Source organism: Chlorocebus sabaeus, chromosome 5, assembly GCF_047675955.1.
Source record: "Chlorocebus sabaeus isolate Y175 chromosome 5, mChlSab1.0.hap1, whole genome shotgun sequence".
Taxonomy (NCBI): domain Eukaryota; kingdom Metazoa; phylum Chordata; class Mammalia; order Primates; family Cercopithecidae; genus Chlorocebus; species Chlorocebus sabaeus.
In genome coordinates this window covers 44,095,805-44,116,574 of record NC_132908.1, presented here as the reverse complement: position 1 = coordinate 44,116,574, position 20,770 = coordinate 44,095,805, and the positions used below count along the sequence as shown (strand labels likewise).

Here is a 20,770-nt window from a genome sequence, read left to right as displayed (position 1 = left end):
ATGTTGTCAAACTTTTCTCAAGATGGTAAGATTGAATCTTAAATTTGGTGAGTTCTTTTTTTTGTTTGTTTTTGTTTTGTTTTGTTTTTTTGAGATGGAGTCTCCCTCTGTCCTCCAGGCTGGAGTGCAATGGCTTGATCTTGGCTGACCGCAACCTCCACCTCCCAGGTTCAAGCAATTATCCTGCCTCAGCCTCCCGAGTAGTTGGGATTACAGGCACCCACCACCACACCCATCTAATTTTTGTATTTTTAGTAGAGGTGGAGTTTCACCATGTTGGTCAGGCTGGTGTTGAACTCCTGACCTCAAGCAATCCACCCACCTCAGCCTCCCAAAGTGCTGGGATTACAGGCATGAGCCACGACGCCCAGCCGATTAATTCTTATGTCTCGTAGTTATTAAAGTACATGGATTTCTTACCTTTTATGAGCTAATGAATATTTCATAGAAACCCTGGAGGAGGAGGTTGCGGTGAGCCAAGATCTAACCACTGCATTCCAGCCTGGGCAACAGAGTGAGACTCCATCTCTAAATAAATAAATAAATAAATAATCTAATAGATTCTTTTGAATATAGATAAATTAAAACATGACAAAATATTTTCTACTCACCTATTTGACAGAAACTTTTCAACAGTCACAGTGTTATATTCCGTTAGGTTTCCCTTTCTATTGGCCTTCCTCTACAAAAGATGCTCACTTCCTTTTTTCATTCAGGTAACATGTACTATCACTCTCACTGAGTCACATATCCTAGACACTGACTGGGGATAAATGGATTGCATTTGCCCAGAGATAAAGTGAACTTTATTGTAAATATCAATTAATTGCCTTTGACTATTTCTCGTTGTCAGTAGCATGTGTTGCAAAACACTTCAATAATATTTAGTATTTCAAAGTGAAAGTTTTCTATCAGCTTAGCTAAGCATTCTGCACTTACCATAGCAGCATGGGTTTCAGAGCATCATTGTTTTTAATGTTTCATGTTTAGAGGATTCCTAATGGCCTTATTTGTGTTTCTTCTTAATTTGTTTTTCTTCTCCATGTAAAACTGGCTTTCCCAAGGTTTACATAGTAAGTCAGACATATCCCCACATTGAAGCTCTTTTCATTTGAATCTAGGCTGATAATGAAATTGGGGAATTAAGGAAGAAAGTTAAAGACAATCTAGAAGAGGAGAACTCACTGAATATAGAAATGACTAAAATGGACATGAGCTCTCAGGGCAGCCAAGAAGAAAATCAAACTTTAAGTTAAAGGATCCATCAGCTACCTCTGTTAATGAGAAATAAGACAGTTGCTCACAGCACATTAACAACCTAGAATAACCCAGACCTCGTCAAGTGGTAGTGCATTGAGTAACACCACCAATGTTATAGCCTTTGAAGATAAATTAAAACCAGCCTCAAAAAAGTACATACTAGATATACAAATATTGGGGTATTCAGAGAAGCAACATTTAATATGTACATTTTACACATTATGTCACTTAAACATTTACCATGGGTTTTTTAAATATGTTGAAATGTTCTGCAGTTAACTTTTGTATTAACTGCTTTGTTGAGATATAATTCACACACTATACAATTCACCCATTTACTGTATACAATTTAGTGGCTTTTATAAGTGTATTCAGGCTGGGCACAGCGGCTCACGCCTATAATCCCAGCACTTTGGGAGGCTGAGGCAGGCAGATCACTTGAGGTCAGGAGTTCGAGACCAGCCTGGCCAACATAGTGAAACCCCGTCTCTACTAAAAATGCAAAATTTAGCTAGGCGTGGTGGCTACTCAGAAGGCTAAGGCAGGAGAATCGCTTGAACCTGGGAGGCAGAGGTTGCAGTGAACCGAGATCTCACCACTGTACTCCAGCCTGGGCGACAGAGCCGGACTTCACTCAGGAAAAAAAAAAAAAAAGTATTCATATTGTTGTGCATCCATCATCACAAGCAATTGTAGAACATTTTGTTACCCTAAAAAGAAGTCCCACTCACCTTAGCTGTTACTCTCCAATTCCCCTATGACTTCGTCCACTGCCACCAGGACTAGGAAACCACTAATCTCTGTCTCTATAGCTTTCTTTCTCTATAACTGGACCTGTTCTGAACATTTTATATATGCAGTTGTACAATATGTGGTACTTTATGACTGGTTTCTTTGAGTTGGTATAATGTTTTCAAGATTTTTCCATGTGGTAGTGTGTAGCAATATTCCTTTCTTTCTGTTGTCAGTTAATAGACCATTATATGGATATACTACATTTCATTATTCGTCCTTCAGTTGATGGACACATGGGTTTTTTGCACTTTTTGGCTATTACGAATACTACTGTGAACATTCATATGCAAGTTTTTATGTAGACATGTTTTCATTTCTCTTGAGATATACCTAGGAGTAGAATATTCATTAGAGGTGGAACTCTGAGAGGGGGAGGTGTTTTTGTTTGTTTGTTTGTTTGTCTGTTTTTGAGATGGAGTCTCGCTCTGTCGCCCAGGCTGGAGTGCAGTGGTGTGATCTCAGCTCACTGCAAACTCCGCTTCCGGGTTCACGCCATTCTCCTGCCTCAGCCTCTGGAGTAGCTGGGAATACAGGCGCCCGCCACCATGCCTGGCTTATTTTTTGTATTTTTAGTAGAGACGTGGTTTCACCGTGTTAGCCAGGATGGTCTCTATCTCCTGACCTCGTGATCTGCCCGTAATCTGCCAGCCTTGGCCTCCCAAAGTGCTGGGATTACAGGCGTGAGCCACTGCCCTGGCCAGAACTCTGTTTTTAACTGAGGAACCACCAGACTGTATTTCAAAGCAGTTTGCCATTTTACATTCCCATCTAAATTAAACAAGTATTCTCTTTTTTCTATATCCTCACCAACATGTGTTACCTGTCTTTTTTATTTTAGCCATCCGAGTATGTGTGAAGTGTTATTTAATTGTGGTTTTGATGTGCAGTTGTCTGATGGCTAATGATGTTGAGCTTTCTTCATGTAGTTGTTGGCCATTTGTATCTCTTCCTTGGAAAACTATTCAGATTCTTTGCTTTTTTAATAATTGGGTTGTCTTTTTGCTATTGAGTTGTAAAATTTCTTTAATATATTCTAGATACAAGTCCCTTATTAAATATATGATTTCAAAAATTTTCTCCCTTTCTGGGGGTTGTCGTCTTACTTTCTTGATAGTATTCAAAGCACAAACTTGGTGGTGATGTCAAGTTTATTTTTGTTGTTGTTATTTGTGCTTTTATCAAGAGAGTTTCGTGTATTTTTAATAGCTTAATTGGGGTTTAATTGACAGAGTAAATTACTTATCTTAAAAGTTGTAAGTTGTTACGTTTTGTTATACAAATACATCTATAAAAATATCACCATAATCAAGATAATGAACATACCCATCACTCACAAAAGTTTCCTCTTAACCCTGTGTAATCAACACTTTCCCCATCCCACAGGAAACTGCTGATCTGCTTTCTGTCACTGTAGATTAGATTGCATTTTCTAAATTTTATATTAATGGAATCACACAATATCTGTTCCTTTATGTCTGGATTTTCTTACGCAGCATAATAATACTGAGATTTATCGATGTTTTTACATGTATCTTTAGTTCTTTGCTTATTATTCCTGAGGAATATTCCATAGTATGGATGCATCACAGTTTGCTTATATCCATTTACATGTTGATGAGCAATTAGATCTATATCAAGTCTGACTGCTACAAATAGCTGTGAACATTCATGTGCAAGTTATTGTCTGAACATATGCTTTCCTTTGTAAATACCAAGGAATGGAGTAGCTATGTCTTTTGAAAGATGCATGTTTAACTTTTTAAGAAAATGCCAAACATGCCAGTTTCTCCACATTTTCTCCAAAATTGTATGGTTGGTCTTTTTAATTTTATCTATTCTGTTTGTAGTAGATCTCCTTATAGTTTTAATTTTAGTTTCTTTAATAAATTGGGATATTTGTTTTCTTATGATTGAATGTTGAAAGTTTTTTATTTATTCTGGATACAAGTCCTTTATTATTGGATATGTTATTTGCAAATATTTTCTCGCAGATATCTAGCTTATCTTTTCATTCTCTGAACAATGTCTTTCAAAGGGCAGAAGTACCTAGTTTTGTGAAAGTACCGTATTTCAATTTTTTATAGTTATGGTTTTAGTTTCATAACTAAGAAATCATTACCTAACACAATGTTTTGCCCTAGAAATTGAAGAGTTCTGAATTTTACATTTAGGTCTGTGATCCATTATATCCGAGTTCCTTTTTTGTAAATTGTTCCAGCACCGTTTATTGAAAATACTTTTATTTTACATTCAATTGCCTTTGATCCATGATGAAAATCAGTTGACAATATATGTTTGGGTATATTTCTTCATTCTCTTTTCTGTTCCCACGATCTGTTGTCCATCTTTGTGGCAGTACCACACTTGATTACTATTGTTTAAAATGAGTAGTCAGTTCAGATAGTATATGCTCTCCTTCTTTTCCAGAGTTATTTTGGCTGTTCTAGTTTCTTTGCATTTCCTATGAATTTTAGGGTCAGTTTGTCAGTTTCTGCAAAATAAAAATAAAAAGTCTGCTGAGAATTTTACTGGGATTACAATGAAACGATAGGTCAATTTGGGGATAAATGACATCTTAACAATATTGCATCCTCTGACTATGAATGTAGTGCATATATAGCTCTTTTATTTTAGATGTTTAATTGTTTAACAGTGTTTCTGGTTTTCTTTGTACAGGTCTTACCCATCTTTTGTCAGATTTATACCTAAGTAGTTTATATTTTTGATGATATTATCCCTGGTACTTTATATTTTTTTAAAAAAATTTGTTTTTTTGTTTTTTTTTTAAATAGAGACAGGGTCTTTCTAGGTTGCCCAGGCTGGTCTCAAACTCCTGGGCTCCTTAAGCAATCCTCTTGTCTTGGCCTCCCAAAGTGCTAGAATTACAGGTGAGACCCACTGCACCTGGCCAGTATTTTTTATTTCAGTTTTCATTGTTCTTGACTATTGTATTTGTATTTCCCACCTAGCCAAGCTTACTAGTTCTAGTAATTTTTTTGTAGATTTCATATGATTTTTCTAAGTACGTGGCCATATAACTTGCAAATAAAGACAGTTTTACCTCTTTCTTTCCAATGTGGATGTCTTTTGTTTTTCTTTCCTTTTACAGTGGCTAGAACTTGTATATACATTGCTGAGTGGTGAGAGCAGGCATTCTTGCCTTGTAAGAACAGGGACCTTAGGAGGACAGCATTCAGTCTTCCACTGTGATGTTCACTGTAGGTCTTCTGTAGATGCCCTTTACAGTGTTGAGAATTTTTCTTCTATTCCTAGTTTGCTGAGAGTTTAGAACCGAAATGGGTTTTGGATTTTGTCAGATCCTTTTTCTGCCTTTTATTTAGATGATTGTATTATTTTCCTTTTTTCGTTTGTTAAACTAATGAATTACACTGATTTATTTTTTAATATTAAAGCAACTTTGCATTCCTGCAATAAATTCAACTTGGTCATGATTTTAGTATTTCTGATATTCCTACAGTGTTCACTGAAACACGCTCGTATCAGAAATATGTCCTCTTTATGTGATTGGCTGGTAATCACAGAGCAGAGACATGGTTCAAAAACTGCACACGTTTCAATGAACACTGAACTGTATCAAGATATGATATGACTCAAGATACAGTCAAATCAAGATATGACTGTATTATTGAATTTGATTGACTAGAATTTTGTTTTAAAATGTTGCTTCTATCCTCATGAAGAATATTGGTCTGTAGTTTCCTTATGATGTATTTCATTTGGGTGTTTAATGCTGGTTTCATAGGATGAGTTGGGAACTATGTCTTTCTCATCTATTTTTTAAAGAGTTTGTATAGTACGTGTAGTATTTCTTCTCTCAATATTTGGTAGAATTCATCAGTGAAGCCGTTTCAGTCTGGAGTTTTCTTTTTTGGAGACTGTTACACTGCAATTTCAATTTATCTATTCTTGAGTAAGCTTTGGTATTTTGTGACTTCCAGGGAATTCGTCCATTTAATCTAACTCATCAATTGTATTGGCACAAAGTTTTTTATAACATTCCCTTATCCTTTTGAAATCACTAAAATTTGTAGTGATGTTAACTGTCTCATTTCTGATATTGGTACTTTTTACCTTTTCTTCTTTTTATTTTTTTAATGGCCATTCTGACTGAAGGCTTATCAATTTTATTGTTTTTTGCAAGAAACCAGCTTTTGTTTTCATTGATTTTTCTCTATTTCTTTCCTGTTTTCTATTTCATTGATATTCTCCGTTACTATTTACTTTTTTCTCCTTAATTTACGTGTTATTTGCTCTTCTATTTTTGGTTTTTAAGAAAGTAACTGAGGTCATTTGAGACTTTTCTTCTTGTTCACTATAGGTATTTAATGATATAAATAACCCTTTAAATACTACTATAGTGACATACAACAAATCTTGATGGCTTCGTTTTTATGCAGCTCAGAGTACTTCTGAATTTTTCTTTGTACTCACGGTTTATTTAGTAGTGTTTTATTTTTAATTTAAAACTATTTGGAAATTTTGGAAATAACTGTTAATTGCTTTCCCATTTAATTCCATTATGATCAGAGAAAATACTTTGTGTGACTTAAATTATTTTATATTTATTGAGGCTTATTTCAGGATCCAGAATATGCTCTATCTTGATAAATATTTGATGTTACTTCAGAAGATTATATATTCTGGTGTTGCTGGTTGTGGTCAATAAATGTCAATCAGGTGAAATTGGTTATTATTGTTTCAGTCTTCTTTATCCTCGTTGATTTTATGTCTTTTTAGTTTATCAATTATTAAAAGAGACATGACTGTCTTTGTTCTGGTGGTATTCTTTGTTCTGAAGTCCACCTTCTCTCTTATTGTCACTCCAGCTTTCTTTTTATTTGCCTTAACTTGCTATATCTTTTTTTAACCCATGTAATAGTTTTGTTGAGATATAATCACTTGCCATACAATTCACCCATTTAAAGTATACGGTTCAATGGTTTTTAGAATATGCATAGAGTTGTATAACCATCACCCTCAAGTTTAGAACATTTTCATTTACCCCGAATGAAACCCTTACCCATTAGCAGTCATTCACCCTTTCCTCCAGTTCTCTCAGCCCCAGCTAACTACTCATCTGTTTTCCATCACTATAGATTTTCCAATTCTGAACATTCCATGTAAGTGGAATATATGTTGTCCTTTGTGACTGGCTTCTTTCACTTAGCATATTTTTAAGGTTCAGCCATGTCTTTGTATAATAGATTCCTTTTTAGGCTAAATAGAATTTTATTATGTAAATATACCACATTTTGTTTATCCATTCATCAGTTGATAGATATTTGGATAGTTTCTACCTTTTGGCCCCTAAAAATAATACTACTATGAACATTTTTCCCTATAAGTTTTTGTGTAGCCATGTTTGCATTTTCCTTGGAATATATCTAGGAATAAAATCCTGGGTCAAATTTTAACTCTATGTTTAATCTTTTGAGTAACTGCTAGACTGTTTTTCAAAGCTGCTGTCCCATTTTACATGTCTCCCAACAATGTATGAGCTTCCAGTTACTCCACATTCTCTTGAACACTAGTTATTATCTATCTTTTTCTAAAAATTATAGCTGTCCGGCCGGGCGTGGTGGTGCATGCCTGTAATCCTAGTTCTTTGGGAGGTCGAGGTGGGCAGATCACTTGAAGTCAGGAGGTCGAGACCAGCCTGGCCAACATGGTGAAACCCCATCTCTACTAAAAATACAAAAATTAGCTGGGCATGGTGGCAGGCGCCTGTAATTACAGCTACTCCAGAGGCTGAGGCAGGAGAATGACTTGAACCCGTGAGGCGGAGGTTGCAGTGAGCCGAGATCGCACCACTATACTCCAGCCTGGGCAATAGAGTGAGGCTCCGTCACAAAAAACAACAACAAACAAACAAAAAAATTATACCTGTTGTACTGGATATGAAGTGTTGTCTCACTGTGATTTTGATTTGGAGTTCTCTGATGGCTAATTTTGTTGAACATCTTTTCATGTGCATATTGGCCATTCGTATATCTTCCTTGAAAAAATGTCTATTCAAATACTTAGTGCATTTTTTAAATTAGGTTGTCTTTTATTATTAAATTGTGAGAGTTTCTTGTATATTCCAGATACAAGTCTTTGTCAGATATAATTTGCAAAAATGTTCTCCCATTTTGTGGGTTGTCTTTGCCTTCGTTGGGGTGATCTATCTTTTATCGTTGCTTTTGCATCTTACCTATTTGTATCTTTATATTGAAGGTAGTTTTTTTGTAGGCAATATATAGTTGAGTCTTCATTTTTTAATCCAATCTCACAACATACAGCTTGTAGTTTGTGTGTTTAGACCCTTTATCTTTCGTGTCAGTACTGATATGGTCAAAATATACTTTCTTGTTTTTGTCCTCTTTCTGTTTTCATTTAAATTAATTGAGTATTTTTATGATTCTATTTTATCTTTTTTGTTGACTTATTCATTATAAATCTTATTTTAGTGAATACTGTAGGGTTTATACATCTTTAAATTATCCTAGTCTATCTTCAAACAGTAGTATAGTACTTCACGTGTAGTTTCAGAACCTTATGATAGTATATTTCTATTTCTCCCCTTCAGTTTTAGTGCTGTTTTTGTCACACATTTTACATCTGCTACCTTATTAACACCATACTATGTTGGTTTTTGTTTAGACAGTTGATTCTCCTTAAATAAATTTAAGTAGTAAGAAAAAAACTTTTCTTTTTGCCTACATGTTTGCCATTTTCAGTGTTCCTTGTTTTGTGTACATCTAGAGTGTCATCTGGTGTCATTTTCCATCAGCCTGATAGACTTCCTTTAACATTTCTTATAGTACTGTAAAGAAAAATATAGACATAAATGACTATATAAATATTAAAAACCTTTTAGTGAAGGGTACCATAAACAAAATTTAAAAAAAAATAAAAGGCTGGGAAGAAGTATTTATAACATATCAGGTAATAATAACAGCAGTAGATAATAATAATAATAATAACCATAGTTATTAAATGTGGACTGTGCTATACCAGGCACTATACTGAACACTTTATGATGTATTTTCTCATTCAATCCTTACAACAGCCATTTGAAGGTATTGTACTATTATGACTCCCATCTTACAAACAAGGATATGAGACTAACAGATAAGTGGCTAAAGTCTCTAACAATAAGAGATCTAAAAATCAGTGAGAACATAATTTTAATTGGCAGTTCTTCGGAAAAATGTGAATGGCTTATAAACATAAATGTAATACTTAACTGCTGTCATCATCAGAAGAATGAAGTCATTTTTAAACTCTTCAACTGTCAAGACTAAGAAGCAATGGTACTAATACTGGCAAGATATGAAAAGACACTCATACATTATTGGAAATATAAATTGGTATAGCTTTTCAGAGGACCATTTAGCTTTAACTGTTGACATTTAAAATATCCATATCCTTTGACCAGATGACTGTCATCTGGAATTTCTTGTACAAGTTCCCAAAGAAAAACTTTCTTTATCTCTCTTCTCTCTCTCTGTGTGTGTGTGTGTGTGTGTGTGTGTGTGTGTGTGTGTGTAATACAGTACAGTTGGCGATAACCTGACCATCAATAGCCTCGTGTTAAAATGAATAATGGCTTAGCCATATAATGGAATAACCATTAGAAAAACATGAGACTGTGGAGACACAGGCAATTTGATAGGCTACTAATTGGAGACTTAAATTGGTACACCTTCTTGTAGGGGGAGTTTTCAATATAGGGATCAAAAGTCCTCAATCAGACTATATCCCTTTCCCCCTTGTGTATGCTATATAATGTGGTGGAAAGAAAAATATTATAGAAAAATATATGTATCAGAACCCAATTAGGTTTTTTTTTTCTTTAAGGATATATGTATTTACATATTTATATGTGCCTAGAAGAAGGCTTAGAAAGATGAACACCAAATTATTAACATTGATTATTCCTGGAAAGGAAGGATTTTGACTTTTTAAATCTCCATATTGAATGTTACGATAGCTGTTGTAATAATTTGAATTAAAAAAATTTAAGATATATTAGTTATAATTGCCAAGAACACCCAGAGAAATTGACTAAAAAGAAGCAAGAGTCTTTGTCCCCAAGGATTTCTAAACCAAATGGATCAAGGTTTTCTCCCCCCTTGGCTTACATCAGATTTTATTTTTAAAGGCAAGATGCTGGGTTCTATTTGTAGAGCTCAGTAGAATTTTAAAGAACTGAACTATTACGAACCTCATGTTTCACAATACAGGACCAAAGTAGCTAGTGAGTTCTAAGACATTTATAATCTTTTCAAGCTGATATCAGAAATTAAGAGTGACATTTTATTTATTCATTTATTTACGTATTTATTTATTCATTCATTCATTCAGGTAAAGTAATGAGTAGAGTATGTTAACATCCAAGAAAGTAAAATAGCCACTTCTGCAGCAGCTCATTAACGACTGGTAACACATAGAGGTCAGTGTTCTAGAGTTTTTAAAAAAAGTGTTGATACAGTTGAAGACCCCTCCACTAGAGATAAGATGGAGCACTGTATCTGTATTACCAATGACAGTCACCCAAGAAATGCAAACAGCCATATCACCCTCTCTCATGGGGTAGATCCGTCATACTTATGAAGACCAACTGCATTGTCACTGGAGACTTGGATCCAGCCATCCTCCTGCACGTGGTAGAGGTTAGCAGCACCTCCTGAGTAGGCATCTATGCAGGTGGCTTAATAGATGGCTTGGTAGCTCGCTTCATGGGCCAGATCATAGACCTGCTCCATTTCCAGGTTATAGGAATAGCCCTGATTCATAACCCCATAAGCGTACACAGAGCCAGAACCTACAGAGAAGATGGCCCCCGAGATCTGATTCCCTTCAGTGTCCGTGTAGCAGAGGCCAGGGCCTCTCCTATCCCAGCCACAGATCATGTTGCCCATGGATAGCCCCCTGCCTTTGTACTGGTGCAATATGTTGGCAAGCAGCTGGAAGGCAGCTGCTACAGAGATGCATTCCTTATTTCAAAGCTCATACATTTGACATTGCTGAGCCAACAGCCATTCTCAGAAGCTACAATTTGCTGTGCCCCTAGCCATGATGGCTTCGGGTAGGGGTTGATCTGTGCCACCTTCTTTACCATCTGGAGGCAATGTAAGCACCCACCTGCTGCAACTATGACTCCATGCCAGAACTTGAAGACCAGGGTGGTGATTCCATGAAGCATTTTGATTCCCTGCTCATCTGAGACTCCCCAGCTGGGCATGGCCAGGATCAGCCCATCCCTGGGACTCCCTGGACCCAGATCCAGGAGATCTGCAAAAACTTTGAGTCCAGAAAACCTGCACTGGTTCACAAGTAGCAGCCTCTCCAACAAGCTGACCAGCACCATGTCTAGTGTGGGCAAAAGAAGGAATAACATTTTAAATTGCATGACTGCAAAAGAGTTTTTGTTGTAGGTTGTTGTATATTTGAAATTGTGGCCAGACTTATAATAATGAGATATGTGCTGTAGTTTTGCAAAGGGAAGTAAGGATGCATGCTCACTCAAATGCTGACCATATGATGCATTGATTATAGAATGTTGTAGAAAGTCTGCTTTTATCACATGTTCTCATGTTTTAATACAGTCTAATAACAGAGTGTGCTGCCTCTCTGTGAAATATCTAGAAAATTTCTTTAGCTAAAAGGGTAGGATAGGTAAGTTACCAGGAAAAATTTTTATAAATTAGAATTTTAAAATTCACTGTTAGACAGGAGACAAAGAAGAAATCATTTATTCTTTCTAGTGGATGAATACTGTTCTATAATAGGCCATGAACAAAGTCACCTGGGAGTTTTCCAAGTAAACATTATGGTCTGAAAGATTTTTTTCATTTGTTAAAGAATCGTCCTGGTAAACTATTTGTTTTGGAATTTTTCCTCTGGAAAAATAGTTCGAAGCCAATCATGTATTTATTAGACATCGTCCAAGTTGAATATTTGGAACATTGGTTTTTATTCTGTGTTAAACACTTATAAATTTTGCTTTCTTATAATCAAACTCACCCAGAGCCATAGTAATATTTTTATGTGAACAAAAGAAATCTCTATTTACAGATTTGTTGAAAATAATTATTAGAGGGCAGACATGGTGTCTCACACCTGTTATCCCAGCACTTTGGGAAGCCAAGGCAGGAAGATCACGAGACTGGCCTGGGCAACATGGCAAAACCCCGTCTCTACAAAAAATACAAAAATTGGCCGGGCACGGTGGCTTCAAGCCTGTAATCCCAGCACTTTGGGAGGCCGAGACGGGCAGATCACGAGATCAGGAGATCAAGACCATCCTGGCTAACACAATGAAACCCCGTCTCTACTAAAAAATACAAAAAAACTAGCCAGGCGAGGTGGCGGGCGCCTGTAGTCCCAGCTACTCGGGAGGCTGAGGCAGGAGAATGGTGTGAACCCGGGAGGCGGAGCTTGCAGTGAGCTGAGATCCGGCCACTGCACTCCAGCCTGGGTGACAGAGCGAGACTCTGTCTCAAAAAAAAAAAAAAAATACAAAAATTAACTGGGCATGATGGCACGCAGCTGTAGTCCAACTACTCTGGAGGCTAAGGTGGCAGGATCACTTGAGCCCAGGAGGCAGAGAGGTTGCAGTGAGCCGAGATCGCACCACTGCACTCCAGCCCGGGTGACAGAGTGAGATTGTCTCAAGAAAAATAAAATGAAAAATAATCATTATTAGAAAAAATTAAACAATAATAAAATTTAAGCCCTATCATCTGTTATTTTCTATATGCATAGAGAAAAGTGAAAGAATATACATATTTGGGGAAAACACGTATAAATAGGAGCTATTACATAAAATCACACTTTACAAAGTTACTTCTGTATCTAAAGAAAATATTTTTACATGGCATTGTATTGCACTCTATAGTAAAAATGAAGATAATATAAACACTTTCATTGAGTACTAACTGGATGCCAGGAGTTGTTCTAAGTAACTTTCCTTGCAGTGTTTCATTTCATCTTAACAACCTATGCTGTAAGTACTCTTACTACACAGCTTACAAATGAGGATATGAGTCTTAGAGGTTAAATAACTCACTCAAGGCCACAGAGCTGCCAAATAACAGAGCCAGGATTTGAATCTAGGTAATCTAGCTCCAGAATCTAAGCTCATAAATACTTTGCCTCTAGAGTAGGATTCAAGAGGGAAGACTTCATGGCTATGCAACATGTGATGCTTACTTTATCTGAGAGATGCTTGGCAATATCTGCCCTACCGCCTATGAGAGCTGCTGAAATTCTGTTGTTATAGATTCATTGCTTTGAGTTTATGAGACTTTCTAGTTAAAATGCAGATATTCATTGAAAAGTAATACACATCTAAACAGATAATGACAGTGTCCAGGAACTCAGGGTCGATGACTATAGAGTAGTAAATGAGGAAGAAGGGATAGACTTGGAAACTCCATAGAAAAGGAAAGAAGCCAGCAATCAATTCACCTACAAAATCAGAGTATTTTTGCCAAAGGTTGAAAAGGGATAGCCAACAATTTTTTAATGACAGTACTGTAAACAAAAAATGTAGAGATTTTTTCATATAATTTCAGTGTGTACCATTTACCATCTCCTTTGAATCTAGGAAATACTACAGAGCCGATGCTATAGAGTGTTGATGCTTATATTAACAAAATGCCTTTCCTTTGGCGCACAGCAACCAGCAGGCCTTTTTACTGGAGAACGTCCCTTGTAATAATGCAAGCTGTGAAGAGGCGCGTCGAATGTTCAAAGTCTACTGGGAGCTGACAGACCTAAATCAAATTAAGGATGCCATGGTTGCCACCTTCTTTGACATTTACGAAGATGTGAGTTCAGACCTGCACTGTGTGTTTGAAGTTTAAATGCCATTCACCTTGTCACACTTTAGCTTCATTCCATTTGACCAGAAAATGTGGACAACATAACAAAAGCAAATGAGTTAATTAAGGAAAGCCTCTTTTAATGTTAAATGGCAGATGAAACAAATCTATTGACGACATTGGCTGATCAGTACAGTCAAATATGAAAAACTTTCTTATCTCATTTTGTGCATATTTGGATTAAACCACTAAAGCATCATGCTCTAAGACTGACAAATCTGAATGTTCAACAGTAGAAAAAATTACAGCCAACAGATAACAGACCCTTGAATCTGCACAAAATCACAGAAGAATGAGTTTAGTGCTGACTTTTATCTTTGTGAACCAGAGTAGCATCTATTTCCACAGATTCTTGTGACTCTGACTTTGGTTGCCAGGTGACCTTGTGAAAGGCTTTCAAGGTTCTGGTTTTCCCCTTTTTAAAGTGAAATGCTAGTTTACCACTCTGAAAAATAATAAATTCTGAAAAAAGCAATGTTAAATTCCAGAATTAATGTATCACAGTGTATCCTAGTAAGATAATTTATTTTTAAAAGTTAAATGCCCAATAGGACATTTATGTCCCCATTTACCCCATTTTTGATTTTATTTTGTTTTGTTTTTTATAAGAGGCTTATTCTCAATTATATGAATTATTCAGGTCCTTGTTTTCCCCTGTTTCTCCTGCAATCAGATCTTGTGTTATTTCACTTTTCGTTAGCAGATTCCAACCATAAAAGTAATTGACAGAAATATCACGAGGGGACAAAGCAAGAGAATTGACTACAAATCCATTTTTAATTTCTGTACATCAAAAACATAATGAATACAATTTAAAATTGTTTTAAATCTGGGAAATAAATTTTATATGAAAGAGTCAAATAGTTAATATTCATAATTTAAAAGGGCTTATACAAACTGATATCATCAAAAATACTCTGCAAAAATAGAACATAGTTTACTACAAAAACCCAAGTTGCTGACATGTTTAAAAATATGATAAATGATCAACTTCATGAAAAGAATCAGAGGAATATCAGTTTAAATGAGCATACATTTTTTCCCTTGGGCAAAATTGGCAAAGCTTCCTTGTTTTTGAAAGCAAATGGTAAAATGCTGTGGTGGCAAGGGGAGATAAAAAGATACTCCCCCTGATGGTTGGAAAGGGTCTGGCAAGTCCACATCATGGGCCTTTGAAACTTCATGCAAATTTGACTGGAAGGAAACATACCAAAATGCTAATAATTATCTCCAGAGACTAAAATTACAGATGTTTTTTATTTTCTTTATATTTTACTATTGAAACTTGTGTGCATATACTACATATTTTAATAGCGATTTTATTTTAAACATGAGGATGAATAAATAAGACTACATTTACTTTATAAACAATGTGACATGCATTTTAATGGTCATTTTTTTTAGTTGGTCTAATAGTTTGTTCTTACCATTTTTGCTTTTTTGTTCCCTCTCCAGGGAATCTTGGACATTGTAGTGCTAAGTAAAGGATATACAAAGAATGATTTTGCCATCCATACACTAAAAAATAACTTTGAAGCAGATGCTTATTTTGTTAAAGTTATTGGTGAGTAAAGTACTAACATTTAATTTTGTTCTCTTTCTCTTCCCCTGTCTCCACGTATTCCAAAGATCAAGGACACACTCCGATGTACAACCCTCTAGATCAGATCAACCGGTACAACACCATACTGTCTATATACATAGATCCCATTCAGGTTTCACCAGCTGTCCCAACAATATTTTTTCTTTCTGGCCCAGGATTCTGTCCAGAAATATCTATTGCATTTAATTGTCCTATCTTTTCAGACTTCTTCAATCTGGACCAGTTCCTCACTCTTTTCCTATTTTTCATGTCCTTATCAGTTTTAAAGAATCCAGGCTTTGCATTCTGTGAGATAGCACTGTTTCCTGATTACCCAACTTAGGTCATGAATTATTTGCAGAAATTCTGCTGCAAGGAGTTGCAGAATTGATGCTGTGCATTTCTCAGTGCATCATGTCAGGAAGCACATGTTGTTGACCTGTCCTACCACCATGACCTTAACCTTGCTCACCTGATCATGTTGATGATCACCAAGTTTCTCTACCCTAAACTCACTGTTTTCCCCTTTGTAATTCATTAGTGTTTTGGGGGGCAATATTCAGATATTACATTAATAGTATTTTCTTTATGAAACTTTTGCCTAGCACCCTTAGAGTACATTGACAACTGCCTGAATCAACCTTCTACATTTGTCAAATAGTGATTCTGTATTTCCATCAATTGACATTCTACTGTTCATCTTGTACCCTCCTTGTCCCAAACCTGGAATCAGACATTTCTCCAAGAAATCAGACCTTTCTCTCTTTTAGTAGAGAACAGTATTTCAAAACCACATTCTGAAATGGTTGCCCAGTGTGCTCTTTGCTACTGGGTTGTCATTTCTTCCAGGTTCTCTCAGTGGACACAGCTAGGAGACTACAGGTATGGATTCACATATGCACACACAAATGTACACATTTGTAACTATGTTTACATCTGTTTATATTTGTATATGCTAACTATATAACCATTAATTCGTTGCAATAATTTCATTTTTAATCCAAATGGAGCACTTCAGGGTTCAATCTAATCTTGTCTATTTTTGTAGATATCTTTTCCAGCAGTGAGAAATGTGACTTCAGTTTTCCTCATTGTGTTACTTATTTGTTCACTGTAACCGATTCCCACCCATGCTAGTAGTATCCTCCACCTGAAGCCCATGTTTGTCATAAAGACCCTGTACATGTTTTGTTAAGTGCATGCCTAAGGATTTTATTTTCTTTAAGATGACTGTAGAGGATATTGTGTTTTTAAGTTTTGCTTCCACATATTTTAGTATATAGAAATGAAATTTATTTTTGTGTGTTGATCTTGTATACAGTGACCTTGCTCAACTCACTAACTGGTTCTAGGAGGGTTTTTTGAAGATTCCTTGGGATTTTCTACATAGACAACTTTGTCTTCTTCAAAGAGAGATAATTTTCTTTCTAATCCCTGTGACTTTTATTTTTCTTGTGCTGGCTATAATTTTCATTTACTATATAGAATAAGTGGTGAGAGTGGACATACTTGTTTTGTTTCCAGTCTTAAGAGGAAAACATTTTGTCTTTCACCATTAAGTGTTATATTAACTATAGAGTTTTTTGGTAGATGCTCTATTGTATCATATTAAAGAGGTTCTCCCTATTCCTAGTTTGCTGAGACTTCTGTGCTGAACTGGTGTTTGAGAGGTGACTGTTTTTGCATTACTATTGTGATGCAAGAGAGCCATATTGATTTGTTTGTCAAAAAAATGACACATGTACTTTGTAGAAATATTTATTACAGTTTTGAAATAAGCATAAATAGCTGAACACAGAAAAGCAACAGAATAATGTATTAGTGTTGAGATTTCTTTTGAGAGATGAAACTGATATAACATGCATCCTTCCTTTCTAAACAGCAGATTGTCTTAATTGAACTAAGAGTTTCACCCATCTTCATTATTACTGCAGCCACAAAATACTGACACATGAGTCTAATCATTTCTATACTTTTTATTATCAATTTCCTCTCTTTTGCCATTTTCAAGAAAGTTTTATTTGGCTATTTTAAAGCTAAAAAAATTAAATACGCTGTTTATTTGGTATGCTGTTAATTTTGGAGTTTGAAGTACATTTTCTTATCTCTGTCCTTCTTCAACTGGACACCTCTAGATAAGAAGGCAAGAAATTCTTGAAACTTTCGCTAACACTAATTGTGTATGTAATTAGAATAACCCAGTTTGGTTAGTTGAAACAAAGAGATATTGGAGTAAGAGTTTGGAATTTGATTCCTTAGGGATAAACTACTAAATCCAATACAGTCATTTGACTGAGGCAGATTTTGGTTCCCAGGGGAACCAAACAGAAGTCACATAATTTCTAGTATGAAAACATCTCAAAAAAATCAGTCCTCCCAGCACTTTGGGAGGCTGAGGCAGGCGGATCACTTGAAGTCAGGAGTTGAAGACCAGACCAGCCAACATGGTGAAATCACTGTCTCTACAAAAAATACGAAATTTAGTTGGGTGTGGTGACACGTGACTGTAGTCCTAGCTACTTAGGAATCTGAGGCTGTAGCCTTGGAGGCGGAGGTTGCAGTAAGCCAAGATCGCACCACTGCACTTCAGCCTGGGATATAGAACAAGGCTCTGTCTCAAAACAAAAAAAAAAAAAAAAAAAAGGACCAGGCACGGTGGCTCACGCCTGTAATCCCAGCACTTTGGGAGGCTGAGGCGGGCAGATCACGAGGTCAGGAGATCGAGACCATCCTGGCTAATGTGGTGAAACCCCATCTCTACTGAAAAAAAAAAATACAAAATTAGCTGGGCATGGTGGCAGGCTCCTGTAGTCCCAGCCACTCGGGAGACTGAGGCAGGAGAATGGTGTGAACCCGGAAGGCGGAACTTGCAGTGAGCCAAGATGGTGCAACTGCACTCCAGCCTGGGCGACAGAGCGAGACTCCGTCTCAAAAAAAAAAAAAAAAGCTAAAATCACTTATTTTACCTTTGCTCATGAGCATCATCCTTTTTGGTGAAAAGCAGCACACTTTTAGTCTTCATTTATTTTAATATCACATTTAATCTCTCCTTCCTCCATCCATTTCAGAATACTTGGCAAGCACTCTGAAATCTAGGCTTATTTATTTGTGTCATTCACATTAGCATCTCTCTTACTCCTAGTATACTGTAATGATCTAAGTAACTTAAGAGCATCATCTGTCTTATTTGTCTTTGATTGCTGGGTGCCTAACACAGGGTCTGGTACATAGAAGGCATTCAGGAAATTTATGTCAAATAAATGTCCAGCTATATTTTGAGTCATGGATTGCCTACCTTGATTAACAATGTTCCCTTCTTTTCTAGTACCTAAGCGACACTTGATGCCTCTGACTCATCTGTGTCTCTAAAAAGCATTCTATCAAAATTGGTGAAGCTCCAATTCAAAGTCAGATTTCTACCTTGACCTGTTTGCTGATTATTAGGGACACAACTAGTCAGTCATTCATTTCTTGAAAAGATTGAAATGCCTTTCCTAGTTTAACTTCTCAAGTCTACCCATCTTTTGCAGATTCTCTGTGACTAGAAACTCTAATGTACATAATTTTTCAGGCTTACACCAAAAATGCACAGAAAGAGTAACACACGATGAGTAACAGTGAGTTTTTCCTCTCATTATTTTAATGGGATCCTGTAAAACTAACCGTTTTGCTCCAACCTAGAATAAGTGTGATTTGCTTCAAAAATATGCATAAAATTTAAATTAATAATTCTCTTTCAAAATATTTCTTTCTGTTTAATGAGATAACTGTGGGATTTTTCCTTCTTTCATTTGAATTTTGGCAGTGTACTTCAGTAAACTTTTTTGAGACAGTCTCGCTCTGTTGCCCAGGCTGTAGTGCCGTGGCGCAATCTCGGCTCACTGCACCCTCCGCCTCCCAGGTTGAAGCGATTCTCATGCCTCAGCTTCCCCAGTAGCTGGGATTACAGATATGTCTTGCTAATTTTTTGTATTTTTAGTAGAGATGAGGTTTTGCCGTGATGGCCAGGCTGGAGCCAGTGTACTTTAAAGGAACTATTTGCTCAAGTCTGAAGCTTAAAAACAAAACAACAACAACAAAAATAACATATATTTACTACTTAGTTCATCTGAATGTGGTATGTGCATGTGCATACCTGGAAAGATTTAAGATTAATTCTTTCTAGAACAGATGTTAGGCATTAAGTACTAAGGAAAATTTTAAGTGCAAGAGGTATTAATCTGTATATTGTTAAATCAAGTTCTCCCTGTGCTCAGCAAGTTCTTTTATTCAAGCCTTGAAACTACTTTTATACTAAAAGTTCTGTTTTATACTCTTACAATAGAATGTGATTGAACTGTCTATACTTGTGACAGTTTTGCTGACTAGCATGAGGGCCTGTGACTCCACTGCTTTCCATGCTCAAGTGTGCAAGTTCTTGCTCGCACAGAGGTCCCCAGCCAGGTAGAATGGATGGGAATCAGAGCATAGGGTTTTTGTAACATTGATAAGATATTCCAGTTCCCAGTTGTAATAATAATATGCTAAAGAGAGTAGGCAGTTCTCAGGGTGAAGCAAAAGAAGGTCTGGCTTTTTTTATATTGATCATTTAGAAATTATCCATGTGGAAAAATGTTTGCATATAATTTAGGGTCCCAAGTTCTTCCTTGGCATTTATTCATTTACGTTTTTTTAAATTACAAAAACAAGATCTTAGAGATGGGGAAAATCTCAAAAGGCATCTTGCCCACGTCTAACCTAATGCAACATCTTAGTCATCTTCTGCTTGAATGCTTTGTTCTAAAGGAGACCTCACCGCCTCATAATGCAACACAGACTTCTTTTATGAATCAGTTTAGTTGTTAGAAAATTCAAGTCAAAATGTGCATATTTAGTTAGTTCTGTCCATTGATACTCATGTCTGGTATATAGTAGGCCCTTTATAGGTATCTGTTGAATTTTTTAAAAATTGTTCCAATAAAATTACTCTAGTTTTTATTGTTAAAGCGGACCCTAACGTAGGGGTCCCCAAACCAGTCTGAGGCCTATTAGGAACCAGGCCGCACAACAGGAGGTAAATGGCCGGAGGGTGAGCAAAGCTTCCCCTGTATTTACAGCTGCATCCCATCACTGGCGTTACTGCCTGAGCTCTGTCTCCTGTCAGATCAGCAGCAGCATTAGATTCTCATAGGAGCGCGACCCCTGTTGTGAACTGCACATGTGAGGGATCTAGGTTGTGTACTCCTTATGAGAATCTAAT

At 36.3% G+C, this 20,770-nt stretch overlaps 1 protein-coding gene and 1 pseudogene across 1 annotated transcript in view; one reads left to right on the top strand and one right to left on the bottom strand.

The window, feature by feature from the left end:
• The window catches only part of ITFG1 (integrin alpha FG-GAP repeat containing 1), a 287,705-nt gene that overhangs the window by 181,161 nt on the left and 85,774 nt on the right, over positions 1–20,770 (top strand). The window contains exons 11-12 of the mRNA XM_007992185.3: positions 13,745–13,895; positions 15,405–15,513. Coding sequence (XP_007990376.2) covers positions 13,745–13,895; positions 15,405–15,513 — 260 coding nt within the window. The remainder of the gene's footprint in view (positions 1–13,744; positions 13,896–15,404; positions 15,514–20,770) is intronic.
• On the bottom strand, positions 9,345–12,358 carry LOC140711747 (proteasome subunit beta type-5 pseudogene; annotated as a pseudogene).